This window comes from Rhea americana, unplaced genomic scaffold (assembly GCF_003343005.1).
Source record: "Rhea americana isolate MKP2758 unplaced genomic scaffold, rheAme1 scaffold_44, whole genome shotgun sequence".
In the NCBI taxonomy this organism is placed as follows: Eukaryota; Metazoa; Chordata; class Aves; order Rheiformes; family Rheidae; genus Rhea; species Rhea americana.
Genome location: NW_028186579.1, coordinates 4375272 through 4389454, shown reverse-complemented (window position 1 = coordinate 4389454; position 14183 = coordinate 4375272). Strand labels below are relative to the sequence as shown.

The 14183-nt window shown below is 35.7% G+C and overlaps 1 protein-coding gene across 2 annotated transcripts in view; it reads left to right on the top strand.

The window, feature by feature from the left end:
- Positions 1–14183, top strand: part of SRBD1 (S1 RNA binding domain 1) — a 136155-nt gene that overhangs the window by 34006 nt on the left and 87966 nt on the right. For both annotated transcript variants that reach the window (XM_085315870.1, XM_085315869.1), the window contains exons 13-15: positions 1995–2152; positions 3405–3495; positions 4721–4828. In XM_085315870.1, the coding sequence (XP_085171996.1) occupies positions 1995–2152; positions 3405–3495; positions 4721–4828 (357 nt within the window). The remainder of the gene's footprint in view (positions 1–1994; positions 2153–3404; positions 3496–4720; positions 4829–14183) is intronic.

Genomic DNA, 14183 nt, shown 5'->3' with positions numbered 1-14183 from the left:
TCCCTAGAGAGCTAATTGTAGCCACGGTTGGAGACGACACTGGGATAGAGAGACCACTTCTCTAAACTGGCACAGCCATTCCAGTATTCTTGTTTGTAGTGCTAGTGATACCCAGAGCATCAGTTCTTTTGTGCTGAGAGGACATTTGAATTTCTAGGGAGTCTTGGAATGAATGTTTACCATTCACCATCTAGCTCCAAATAGTATTTGTGTTAATTTAGTATACACAGGTACAGAAACAACATGGTGGGGGGTGAGGGTAGGGAGGATTCTTCTCCTTTTGCACGCTTCCTTAGAAAATGCTCTACGAGTAATGTGTGGGAAAGAACAACTGACTGAGCATTAACAAGATATCATGAAACTGAAATGAGCACTGAAATTAGCACACTTGTGGTGGGGGGAGGTTGTAGTTTGGGACAGAGAGGATAAAGGGATAAAGTTTCTAATGTGCTGCTTCTCCATATGTCCTGAAGCCTGTTGTGTGTGTGTTTTTTTTTTTTTTTAATTCATTCTTCTGTTTGCTTGTTTCTTTAAAATATTTTTTCTTCTCCTTGGCTGCTCTGACCTTCAGAATGGGCACAATGGACTGGCTGTGAGGGAATCCATAGAACCAGCTGCACATAAAATGCTTTCAAACTCACAGAAACTCACTGATGACAGCAGCCTGTCTTTCTGAACCCATGGCTGTGTACCCAAAAATGTGAATGGCGAAGAGGTCGGAGACACAGACCATTTACCATAGATTGTCAAGAGGATCTCTCGTCTATTTTGGCAATGAGAGCTAATGAGGACTRACAGATTCCTCATTTCCACTGTGCAATGAGATAGAGCTGAGCTGAGTATATGACTGGATCTTTGGCACACTCAACTCAAACTTTTGAATTTTCTCACGTCTTAAGATGTCCACTTCTTCCAGTGATGGATAAAAGGAAAGGAGTGGTATGGATGGTGTTAAAGTTATGACTACTCTTGCTTGCCTAATTATTCTAGTTATCCATTATGGAATGCAGTTGGAAATGGAAAGGAATACCTGGTGTGGAAGTGCAGCAGGGGAGAGCATACACAAAACCCCAAAAACATATGATGAAGAATATTTATGTCCCATACCTTTTCAATTTTGCTTTGTTATATGAAAGTCATATAGTGACAAAAATACTTGTCCTTACCAGTCATTCTCTCACTGGCCACTTTTGACAACTAAGACATCATGCATCTTGTACACCTTCACTTAAGAAGACTGTGATTTGTCTCACATAAATGAGACTGCTTACTGCACAGTGTTAATAGTCACCCAAGTCAGTCCTTGGTGCACTGACTCGCTTCCATTCTTTCTGTTGGAAAAGATGAAAAATAGAAAGATGGGGAATATCATGAACTTGTGAACTTTCTGGTTTGTGTTTTATTTAGCAAGAAGAATACTGTCACAGAGCGACATCAGATCAGCAGACTTCAGTTATGCTGGCTAAATATTTCATAGACCAGACTTGATATCTCATGAGTCATAKGGTGTAAGCAATTAATTGGGTAGACCCTTCCAGTTTCTTTCTAGTCCATTTCTGGCCTAAATGATCATTCATCATCTGAGTTGTGATTTTTCTCTGAAACTGGGAAACTATGATGAATTCAACTCATGCCTTTTTCAAACCCAGCTTTCTTTGCAAGTAGATACAAACTTTCATGGGAAATTGCCCTTCACTCAAAATTATAATGGGTGAATGTTTCTGTTAAAGTTGGTATGTGTGCATGCTTTTATAAGACTTACTGGTATTTGTATTATACTTAAAATATTCACCTACTTTCTTAGAACCAGAATGACATGGTCATATAATTGTTCCTTTTTTTAAAAAAAAAGTGTCAGAAACTTCATTGAAAGTGCAATGTTTATTTAAAGGTAATGAAGACCTATTGGAAAAAACTTACAACTTTGGAACAATTCAAAAATGTGTTTGAAAACTAAATGGAGGAAAAATGTTTTCTGCTTTCATTCTTCTAAGATCAAAGTTAACATCTGATGCAGAGAAAGAGTCTGTGATGATGTTTGGAAGAAATCTTCGGCAGTTGCTTCTGACCAGCCCTGTTAGGGGTCGTACTTTGATGGGAGTAGATCCTGGCTACAAACATGGCTGCAAGTTGGCTATTATTTCACCAACCAGTAAGTGTCAATTCTGAATATTCTTTTGGTTTGAAAGGACTGTTAAATATATTCAATTACTGTAAAAGATTAGTTGCTGCAAAACTTGCTTTTTATTAGATTATTATTATTATTTTGCTAAGGATTATTTTTCCATGTATCCTGTCATGCAAATTCCATYCTTCAGGCATAAGGTTAAATTTCCAATGTCCCTTTTGGTATTTTTTACCCTTTTCTGAAGTAGACATTAATCCTAATCCTCTCTGCCATCCTGAGTACAGGTTCGAGTAATTGTGCTTCTTAGTGGTCAGCAAAGAGCACACCTATCTTTTTTTTTTATTATTATTATTTGATTAACAAAAAATTTGAATGTAAATACTTGCTATAACTTAGCTTTTTTTTCCCATGAGTAGTGTCTCACACTGGACACTTTTTAGAGTATCTGGACACTTTTTAAATTCACTCCTTTCTTTTAGTCGTGTGTTAGTGTAAGCAGACAGAAAAACTATTTGCAGAACTTCTTTTAGGTTTGATTTTTAAGACAGATATAGAACAAAGCCCTGCCAGTGCACCCTAGTCTGATCTGAAGATACCTCTGTATACTTGAGAGAAAAGGATTTCTTTTTTCCCCTTCATATTTTGTCTTTGTCTGTTCTCTGAGAATATGCCCACCTAGCAGGGAGGAAGCTTTGTCATTTGCATGTGCTGACATGCTAATAAAGGTAAAGTAAATGGTTATTAGCTTGAAATGGCGGCTCACACTTGAGCTAGTACCATGAGTTATCAATGTCAGTTAATACCAAGTTGTTTCCAAATTTGATAGAAGTCATTATGTCAAGAGCTGGCGTTGGAGTTCTGGCTTCTGGATTGCAAGTCTAAACCTGGATTCTTAATTTTCATCTCTCTTTAATGGATCTGTAAAGTGTATAAGGCTGTAGCAATAAGTCTTTTTCAGTAAATTGCTGTTTTTCTCTTCGATAATATGGTATGTTTTATTTGCCTAATGTGACTAGATACTCTTTATTTGTTATGTGGATAAGTCTTCAGGGACATGGAAAATGTGTTAATTCAATTTTGCTCTGGCAGCCAAAGCATTTCTGTCCTCCACCCACTATAATTATTTTTATAATAAGATGTAAAAATGGAAGGAAAGGATGGCTTATTAAAAACCTTTCTTTGTGAATCATCAAATTACTTTAGTAGTTCAACAGGAAATAGGAAATAGCTTTTGGATCTCTATTTTTGTCAGTGACTCTGCCTTTGATTGTTCTAGGTCAAATACTACATACTGATGTCGTCTACTTGCACTCTGGTCAAGGATTTCGTGAAGCTGAGAAGATAAAGAGGCATCTTCTACAATACAAGTATGTTAAGGAAGCTTTCACTTATTATTCATTCTTAATAAATCTAATAGAAATCTTCACTATATCGAAATTATCCTTTTGGTGGAATCACAGTTCTACTGATTTAACTGGAATTACTTTTTTTTTTTCTTTTTCCTATGTAGCTCGGCTTATTTTTCTTTCAGTCTGTGTTCATGCTTTTACGCTATGTATCTGTTAGAAGCATTTGAAATCAGAGAATGACTGTGACTAAAGCTGCATGATATGAATGCATGTCCATAAAATTCYGTTGAACCATTTAATTTTAAGACGTAGAAATTAACATTCAGCTCAGGAGTAGATTTGGCCCCTCATTTCATGGCCTTGCCCCCCTTCCCAAATAAAATCGCTGACTAATGCTCACCTGTTTGAAAAGCTACATTTAGCTTCAGAAGAGTTGTATTAAGCGAAGGAAGTCTTGCCCACATAGAGCTCTGGACTGACTCACAAATGGGGCCAGCATGACGACTGGGTTATTGTAGTTAGTTGTTTTGGGATCTCCTGTGGACAGACAGCTGATACACTGAATTAGCTGCTTAACTGCCATAGTATACAGTCTGGTTTGTCTTTAAACATTAGGTTTTGTGGCTTGCTGGCTGTGTTGGGGCCGTTCAGAGAGAGTAACATTGCAGGCTGTTGCAAAACATGATATTCCTATTAAGGAAATGAAATTCTGATTGCTTGGGCTTCTGCCCTTTTTTTTGACTTACAATGGTTGAAGGAAATACAAAGTTAAAAGGGTTTGAGGACTGTGAATACATTACCTTTCTGTTATGAACATCAATCGTCATTTTTGTTTTTCCTGCCTGTGTTGCCCACTGTTCAGTTCTATCGCAAATGAGTGAAAATATTGCATCACTTCTTGAACTGTCATACTTAAGACCTGTTAAACACAATGTGATATCACTAGTCTTGCAACTCCCCCCCCCTCCATTGGGCTTGATTTCTTTTATTATTATTATTATTATTATTTCATTTTTATTTTTTAAATCAACCTAGTTTCCAGTAAATATGCTACTCTTTGAGTTTCGAAGATCTTCCTGAGGCATGTGTTCTTAATAAAGATAAGCCTTGTATTATGCAAAGTAATTGTACATCAAAATTATTGTGTATCAAAAAACTCCCTGTAAAATAAATAAATAAATAAATAAAAGAGTAATTAAAGAATAACTTTTTTTTTTTTTTTTAAAAAAAACCCTGTGCAAAGCTGTAGCACTATTGTGATTGGCAATGGTACGGCCTGCAGAGAAACAGAAGCTTACTTTGCTGACCTCATTATGAAGAAATATTTTGCGCCGTTGGATGTCGTTTACTGGTAAGATTGCTTTGCTTTCTGTGATACTCATCTCTTCATCTTTTAACTTAACAGGTATTTTTAAATATAATTTTTGAAGTGGTTCTGTCATCTCATCATCTTTTTTTGCTGAGTCACACTGACTCATCCTTCTACCCAAGGGAAAATGGCCATAGCTCTTTGGAGCAAGAAGGTAGTTCTCTGAGTCAGTAAGAAACACTCACTGAATTCCTCTTCTTGGTGTTCACTCTGTTGCCATTACCATGTAACAGAGACTGCCAGCCTAGCAGCTGAAACCTATGCCAAGGGCTTGTTTGCACTGTGTTTTACTTCCTGATCAATGAGGTTTAAACACAAATGTTAATGCTTGCATCGTCTCTGGTATGGAATGTTTGCTAATCCTCTGGGTAGAAAGAGTTCTGTGAGTAAATATTTTAACACCCAGCAGAAAGTTGAAAGTTGTGAAGGTATTTATCTTGTTATGTCTTCAAACTTTATCCCTTAGTTTGCTGAGCTCAAGCTAAACTATTCTGCTTTTAGCTTTAATGGTAGCAATCCTATATTGCTTTCTTCTCCACCGTGCAGAAATGCTCTTAATTTTTTATTCACACTTAGATTTTTTTTTTTCCCGTAATGTTTTGTGAATTAATCTTGGATTACTCTTTGTGCTGAAGTAATATTTAATTTTCACTGTGTTAGCATAATGAAATACATTGTTTAAATTTTTTAAAAAGACATCACCTATTTCTGTTCAAACTGCTACTCCATTTAATGGACCCTCTTCTCCATAGGTTATAAAGTTATCTTACAGRAATGTTCAACAAATGTATTATTCCTATTAAGTGATACTATTTAATAACACTGTTCTTTGCTTCTATGATGATTATAAATTTCAGCAAGATAGATGCTTCATTCTACTTCATATTTCAAGAGACATAAGAGGGGTTTTCATTTTTTTTTTATTTATTTTTTTTTTAATTCTTAGTGAAGCAAAGAGACCATTCAAGCATCTAAAAAATTAAGTATGCCCTTTACTGTATTGAACCCCAAAACAGCGGATTTGTATAGATAGTGTAGAATGATAAACATTGRATTTTTTGGCAAATGGTGAATTTTACTGTTGTTTACCTCCTGTGGTTTAAAAATTCTTTGTAGCGGCATAAACACTTTGTTCCTTGTTTGAAGGAGCCATAATCATTTCATTTGAATTGTTTTTCATCATGTGCTACAAAATGCAAGTAACTGTTTAGTTCAYACAGCAAAATTTATTTATATAATCCTTTGGGTGGTTTTCTTAACTAAAGTTTCCTCTGTTTTTATATTTTCTCCCTGTTTGTAGAGCAAGATTATAGAATTTGCAAATTCTATATCAGTATTGATTTTGAGCTGATAGAGCTACTAAATTCTTGGAACTGACAAAAACTCGTAAAATACAAATTAGTAYGAGGCAGAAGTCATAAAAGTTGTCAAGTAGGTTGCTTTATCTAGTAGTGTTCAGGGAGTTTTTTGGCTCATTTTTCCTTAAGACTGCTAGTGAATTTTAAATTTTTCCAAAATTTATTTTGATGTTTGTAGGAAAAATATGTAAACGTAATTGTTGATCCAYAAGAATAATTACTGGAAATAAAATTAGCATAATCAGAATAGTATTTACTCTCAGAATTTATTTATATTGTAGTGATGTTAATAGTTTCCTTGTGCTGTGCTCATAGATGATGAAAAGTTGATCCCTACTTCAGAGTCTGTATGTAGAACGCCTCAGGTACTATCTAGTAAAATAAAGAAGGAAGATTTTAAGTTTTTACTGCACTGCATGTTATAGATGACGCTTTTAATACTGTACTTTGCAGATACTACCATTCAGGAGTGTGTACTTATGTAGGCTTACAGATAAGCTGAACTTGCAGTCCTAGCATCTTTTGTTCTATTTTGACAATCTTAACTGAATTTCTTTCTTGTGTTCTTGTGTTGCCCTCTCTGCTAAATTAGTTTTATATGCATCTTATTGCATTATCTAGTGCCTATGTTTCACAACCTTACCACTGAATCCTGCAAGGTAGCTACTCTGTCCTCATTCTAGCTCCAGAAAACTTTCTCCTTAATCTTCTTGGTATTTCTTAGTAGCAGAAAGTCATGACGATTTCCCCCTCTTCCCCACAATAATCTGATGAAATGCCTGGAATTCATATCAGGCCTTTTAACACCTAAGTCTGAGCTTAAAAACGTAGGTGATCTTTGCTAAATGTGGAGCAGCTAGTATAGAATTCTCATTTGAATAGTAGGTCRCAGCAGGCATGTGTTGCAAGGTCACAACTACACCTTTTGAGGGGGACCCTCAGAGATGAACTGGAAGAACGAACTCTGCCAGTCACCTTTAAAAATATTTTGCTGGTGTGAGAACGCATCCCCTATGCGATTGACTATTCAGTTTCCACGTATTAAGTCTTCTCAATTACATTTTCTCATGTACATTTTCTCACGATAGAGMAAATGTGAGGGCTTTGTTTACCCATAGGTTGAATACAGTTCTTTAATCATTTTGGTGGAAACCTGTAGTATACTTTTGGATCAAGTGGTCTGTATAAATTGTTGGTTTTCATTTAAAGCTTRTAAGAACCCAATTTAAGTAACATTAAAACCATTCATTCCTAAAGATGATCTGCTTTAGCAGGTTGCAGCACTAAGCAAATGGGTTTATGAATGAATTCAGTTGTTGGGACTGTTTAAAAAAACAATGCTTAAGGGCAAGTGCATGCTATTACAGTTTAACACTGTACCATTTTCCAACCATTCAGCCTCTCACATTGATGCACCGAATGGTGTGACGGCAGAAATCCTTGCCCAGTGGAATTGAATTCAGTTCATTGCTATATGCAGGTTTCAGAAAATAACCAATGATATTTGAGTTTATCTGCCTTTTTCTTTAAAGGACCCCAAATAAAGTCAGCTGGCAGATGAGGCTACATTGTTTTATAGGACTTCAAAAACAAAATCCCAATCAACATCTTAAGCTGTCATTCAAGAGAGGTGGCTGATTAGCAGTTACAGACTTCAGCTTCTATTGCAAATAAGGCCTGCAAGATGATACTTAAATTTATAGTTAGAAGTGGAGACAGGGATCAGAAGTGAATTTTTTTTTTCTTTTCTCTCTCTCTTTTTTTTTTTTTTTTAAAGCTATTCTTCCCCTTTTACCTACGGTCCATATACTTAAGCTGTATCAGTATTTAGAGATTTTCAAAACAATCTTCTTCTTGGAAGCCAGTTAAGTTTCTCTTAAAAACATTATGATATTTTATTTGATATTTATTATCAATAATTATGAATTATCAGTCATTTGATATTTATTATTTTATTGTGGTATTCTATTTGATCATCACTTTGTTTTTCAAGTGCCAATAAATATGTAAAAAGAAAACTATTAAAATAATTCCTCTTCAGTGACAATTACATACTACATATAATTTCACTGAACTTTTCTGATGAGAAGACAAATAGGTGTAGACAGTGATCGGAAATGAGCCACATGGCCCACTTTTTTTCTTTTGTGGCTTTAAAAACTCTCTGCACTCTGTTTGACAGTTTTTGATTTAAAGTAAATATTTTTCAATATTTTTATTACCAACACACTTTCAGATACCTACGTCCAACCTAAATAACTGCAGAACTTTTTTGTTTTATTATTATTTTTTTTCATGTAGTTTCCGTCATAAAGCTATGTTTATTGATTTAGATTAGGACTGGACTAGAGCCCAGAGACAGTCATATCTGGTCTTTAGGTTTTTTGTTACAAATCAGTTTTTGTTACAAGGTTCAATAAATATTCTTGATTATTTATGTTAGTTCATGTGAGTTCATGCCAAAGATACATTGTATTATATCCAAAACAGATGTTCTGTTTTAGACAAGTGTATTTGTTTTATCAGGACCAGAAATGTAAATGAAACAACAGTGTGTCAGCATTAACATGGCAGATGATGAACTTTTAGGATTTCATTGGCCTTTTTGGATTAAATTAAAATCCTGAAAAAATTCTGGAATCTCGTTCCACATTTAGATCACTGCTTTTTTTTTTTTTTTTTTTTTTTTGGTCTGCTGTCAGTTTTAGGTATCTGAAAACTGTCTGAAGGATGGCTGAGCTATGCTAGAATAGAATAACACAAACAACTCAATCATATTTAGCAAAATAAAATTCCATTTTTTTCTGCCTGAATGTTTCCATTGTCACAGTACGAGCATTTTTGCTCATTCAGCTTTAATTACTTGTTATATTAATCCAAACTTAGAATAAAGTATTTCAGCTTATATTGAAAAAGTTTAATAGGTATTGCAAATTGCTGATGATTTTCAACAAGCAGTAAACTAAGAGTGGAAACAGCCAAGTGTATGTTTTTGGTTGTTTTCTGAGTAGCTTGGTATTTGTTTTTGTTATGCTTGTTTTTAAACTTGATAAAAAAAATCCTTTTGTCACTTTCAGCAAAATGTTTTTTGACTCTTCAAGCTTTATAAGCAATCTAATTGATAATTTACTGCTCTTTAAGTTCAAACGCTTCTGTACTGTGACAAATTAGGGAAAAATCTGTAATGTCTTATAAAGTCCTCATTTGGTTTTCTTTATTGTTTAAATTGTCTCTTTTAGAATACTTAAAAATGTTCTGCTGAAGTAGAATTAAGGCCATTTAATACCCTTTGAAGTAGTAATTTTGTGGCAAGAAATTGATTTGGAAATGTTTGTTCTACAAGGTTTTTGGTCCATTTGTACTTTATAGGTGTCTGCACATGGTTTAAATATCCTTTTCAATTTTAATGTTTTATGTTGTTGAATATCTACATTATACTCTCTCAGCTTTAACAAATGGCACTTTCAAGTTCTGTGCTTCTACGTTTCTAATGTTACACTAGCTTAATTCCCATTACTTTTCTGCTTCATAGCACTCGCAGTTTGAAAGGGACCTAACATTCGGGTTCACATTATGATAATTAGGTTTCAAAGCAGTGTGGGGGGATTAAGATGTCTGAAGTCTAGTTGCCGAATGAAGTTCAGAACTACTTGTAAAACTTGTTTGAGTGGTTAACAGAAGTGGTTTTATTTATTCAGTGCTCATGCAGCATTAATCCGTATTTCATCAGGTACCCACAGTGCTGTAACTCTAGATACGACCTTGGGACTTAATTTACCCCTCTCAGTTTTCCTTATTAATGTGCCATGAAAGAGGTACATGAAAGATAGCCAACATCAAAGCACCTTTTCAAATAAAGTGGTTGATATGAATCCTCTGGTATTTAACACTGTCTGTCAAATGTTTCAGCTGGTTTGCATCCTTTTGCAAGCTATTGCTTGCTGCATTAATGCAGTWGTTTCAAGTCTGTTGAGAGTCTGGGGAGAGGCAGGTAGACAGGGACATGGGAAACCTTATTCCTATTTCATTTTGATTTTATTTACTTTAAGTTGCTACTTCGGTTCATTAGGCAATATAACAATATTAATGGCACATTTATTACCTGCATCAACACATCTGAAGTCGTAAGATGTCTAATACAGAATGCAGTTTGCAGAATTTTTGCAAAAGGCATTCGTATTCCACAGAAGCAATGCATGCACGTCTGAACGGTGCACTGAGGAACCTCTGTTCTGCTTTCATTTCTTTCAAGCTCTGAGGGAGTCATGAGAAGTTCTGAACAACAAAGAAACAATTTATTGAGCAACAGATTAAAATGTGTGTGAAGAGGATATAATCAGTAAAAATATCTAAAATTATGTACTGCTTTCCAAGCAAGCTGTCTTTTGTCTCTTACTTGCAAGTAATTGTCCGTTGTGATTATTTATCAAAACTGCAGAAAATTTTGGTCAAGTACATTTCAAATGAACAGTCATTTTGTATATGTTTATATTTGGGACTGTCCTGTAAGTTGGAACTTTACTTTGCATAGAGACTTTCTCCTGTTGCTACGCTTGATTATTCGTAAGTTTTGGTAGTAATTAGTCTGAGTACGTTCAGCRCAGCATGAACTGTAACAAGTAGCAGCATTCAACATGGTATCTGAGGTTTGTTCCTGTTACAAAGTTGAGCTGAATCTATCCTATGTTCAAAAGGAAAATTCAGGAATCTTCTGAGATTCTGTAGCGGTCCAGGAAAGGAAAGATTTTTCCCCTAACTATGTTGCTTATTGTTAAAGGTTTACTGTAGCCAGTAGTACAATTTTGAACCATTTCCTGAGTTTTTTCAGAAGGAAATAAAGGGCACAGGTGAAATAGGTGATTTCTGACTTGTATAGCATGAAATTGGAATTCTTGAAACAGACTAAAAATAATGCATTGAAGCTGTGAAATGGTCTTGATAGCAATGAAGAAAATAAGAAGCTATTCCATAATTGTTCCTATTTGAATTCTTTTTCAGAGAAACAACTTTACAACAGTAAAGATGAGAATACTGTCTATTTGGGAGTATGTCAGTGCAGCTAAAGAGATTATGAATTTCTTTAAGTATAGAAAGGAGAAAGTTGATATGTGGAGTCTAGACTTTAACAATGTGAAATGCAGGTTGGGGGGGGAAAGTAACTAATGAAAGAAATATAGATCTAGAGGAGGAAAAAGTCATTTTTTCCAGATCACTAGAACGTCATTTGATTCAGGTCCAGGACGATCTATGGGAAGACAGTTTCAGTATGTGTGTGTGTGGGGAAATTATTCACAAAACCTCCCTTCTTTGTTTTATCCTTTCAAAAGAAAATCATAGTAACTTGTATCAAGCAGTGTTTTTAAAAGTTATGTATTTATCATGTATAAATCTCATCAGACATTGTAAAGTTATTAAACACAAGAATTGCTTCTATAAAATTAGGGAAAAGTTTAGGCCAAAAAGCTGTTAAGAACATAACAGTATGTTCAAGGGCACCTCTGTTTACTCTTTAATTGAGTATGTACTGATCTCAAATCCAGTCTTGCAGATCAAATAGTCAATGTGATAATTTTATCACAATAATTCCCTGCCCTGAGTATATGTTTGTTTTTCCTTTTTTTTTCCTCATAGAGAGAGGATTTTTCATTGTCATATTCAGGATTGCAAAATAACTTCTACTTTCACTTTTATTTTATGTTCCCCACTGAGCAGTGATTTGTACACAGGGGTGCTATTTCCTTATAGAAATCTTTGAAATTTTCAGTTAAATAAAACATAAGCTATTTTTTAGATAATGAGCTAGTAGGCATCTGCTATTGTTGTRTAGCAGAAGTCAGGTGAAAAAGGGGAAGCATATGAAAAAATGTTTGCAAACAGAAGAACAAGAAGTAGTTGAAAAGCTAGAAGGTAATTCAGRGAAGCCAGGTAAAGAAAGATATACAAAGAACAGTGCTAGCACTTCTGCACTGACTGTGTCCATCAGGCCTTGGGACACAGTTATGGAATATATGTTTTGCACAGATAACCTCTGTGGTGCAAAATTGTGCATTTCATTCCCAAAACTCACTTGAGAGAAAAAAATCTCATAAAAAAGAGGTTAAAAATAAGCTTTTTATTTCAAAATGAAATTATTTAGATTATTATTATTGGATATGATTACAGCCTTTGAATGTAGCCTTTTTTTGTGCTGTTTGGTAAACAACAAACTTGTTTTCAGTTTCATCTTAAAGAAAGACTCCATGAAAAGCTCATATAGCAGAACCAATATAACATAAGGTGATACTGTAACATATTCATCTCTCCCAGAATTATTATTCTCATTACCTGTTGCTTCAGTCTGACAATCTTTTCTTTCTGAAGGGTTACCAGCCTTCCTTGTGATAGCTGTCAGCTCATTCGCATTTCTGGAGTGTTAGTAAAGACATTGAAGGATGAAACCTTTAAGTCGTTCTCTGTGTCTGAAAGGTTACATACCGGTCTCTGCACTGTGTATGCTAGCTTCTTAGTAGGAAAAGATGTAAGACCTTTGTGTTAAGAGGTGTGTAGGGAGTGGCCAGGTTTTCAGAATGCTTTGAGGAATGCAAGAAGCCTGAGAAATTTGGTATGTGGTAGAGGAGGCTGTGCAAAAGGAACCAAGGTACTGTCAGAGATTAGAGGGCAAGGCACTTCCATCGTACTTCCTCTAGGCAGGGGCCTTCAAATACAGTGTATGAGAGGTGTGGGAGTAGGATTGTCTTGGTGCAGGAGGATTGTCTTGCAAAAGGCCACCTGTACCTCTAGCTGTGTCCTGTTCACACCGGAGCTCTTCTGAGCTGCATGTTCCTGATCATCTTTTCAATACAGCGGATTCTGGCAAGAGAATAGTTCCCCTGTCCTCTTCCTTTCCCTCCCCTAATTGTTTGCGGGGGTGAATGGACAGTGTACATAAGCTTGAAACTGGTGGGGACTTCAGTTGAAAAACACGATCTAATGATAAATTGCTGCCTCTCACAGTGAGCATTCAAGCAGTATCTATAATCCTTGCCCAATAATACATTTTGTTGCCTGGAATGAGCTGAAGAATGTTTGTTTTATGTTACTCCAGAGTATGTTTTTAAAGTGATGTCTATTCATCATAAGGCTTAGAAGGTAATGATCTAGTCAGTTACTGTAAGACACTGCAGAAAGGAATCCTTATGCGGCCAGAATTGTGAAAATTTTATTATGTGAGCCCTGAATATTCCAAACTTCTTATTAATACTGGTCTCAAACAAAACAGAAAAGCTTAGGCATTCAGGTAAACTTCTGCAGCAGTATTTTAAGAGCCTCAATAACTATCATGTATGATTCATTGTCACTCTATGTAAGGATTTTTGAGGGGGTCGTCTTTGTTTTTTCTTCCTAACCACCCACATGTTCATACAGTTGCTGACGTTGGAAGGGACTTCTGGAGTTTGTCTAGTCCAACGCCTTGCTTAAGCAGGATCAGCTAGAACAGGTTACCAAGGACCACGTCCAATTGGGTTTTGAACATCTCCAAGGATGGAGGCTCCGCAACCTCTCTGGGCAATATTTTCCAGTGTTCAAGCACCCTCACAGTGAAGAATTGTTTTCTTATGTTCAAGTGGAATTTTCTGTCTTTTCAGATTGTGCCCATTGCCTATTGTCCTATCACTGAGCACTATTGGGAAATGTCTGGCCTTGTCCTCCTAACACCCTCCCATCAATTATTTATACACATTGATAAGATCCACCTGAACCTTCTCTTCTCTAGACTGAGCAGTCCTAGCTTTCTCAGCCTCTGCTCATATGAGAGATGCTCCAAACCTTTAATCATCTTTGTGGAATTTTGTTGCTCTTGTTCCAGTAAATCCATGTCTGTTTTACTGTGGGAAGCCCAGAACTGGACCCAGCACTCCAGGGTACGGCCTCACCAGTGCGGAGTAGAGGGGAAGGATCACCTCCTTTGACTTGTTGGCAGCACTGCCTGATGCAGCCCA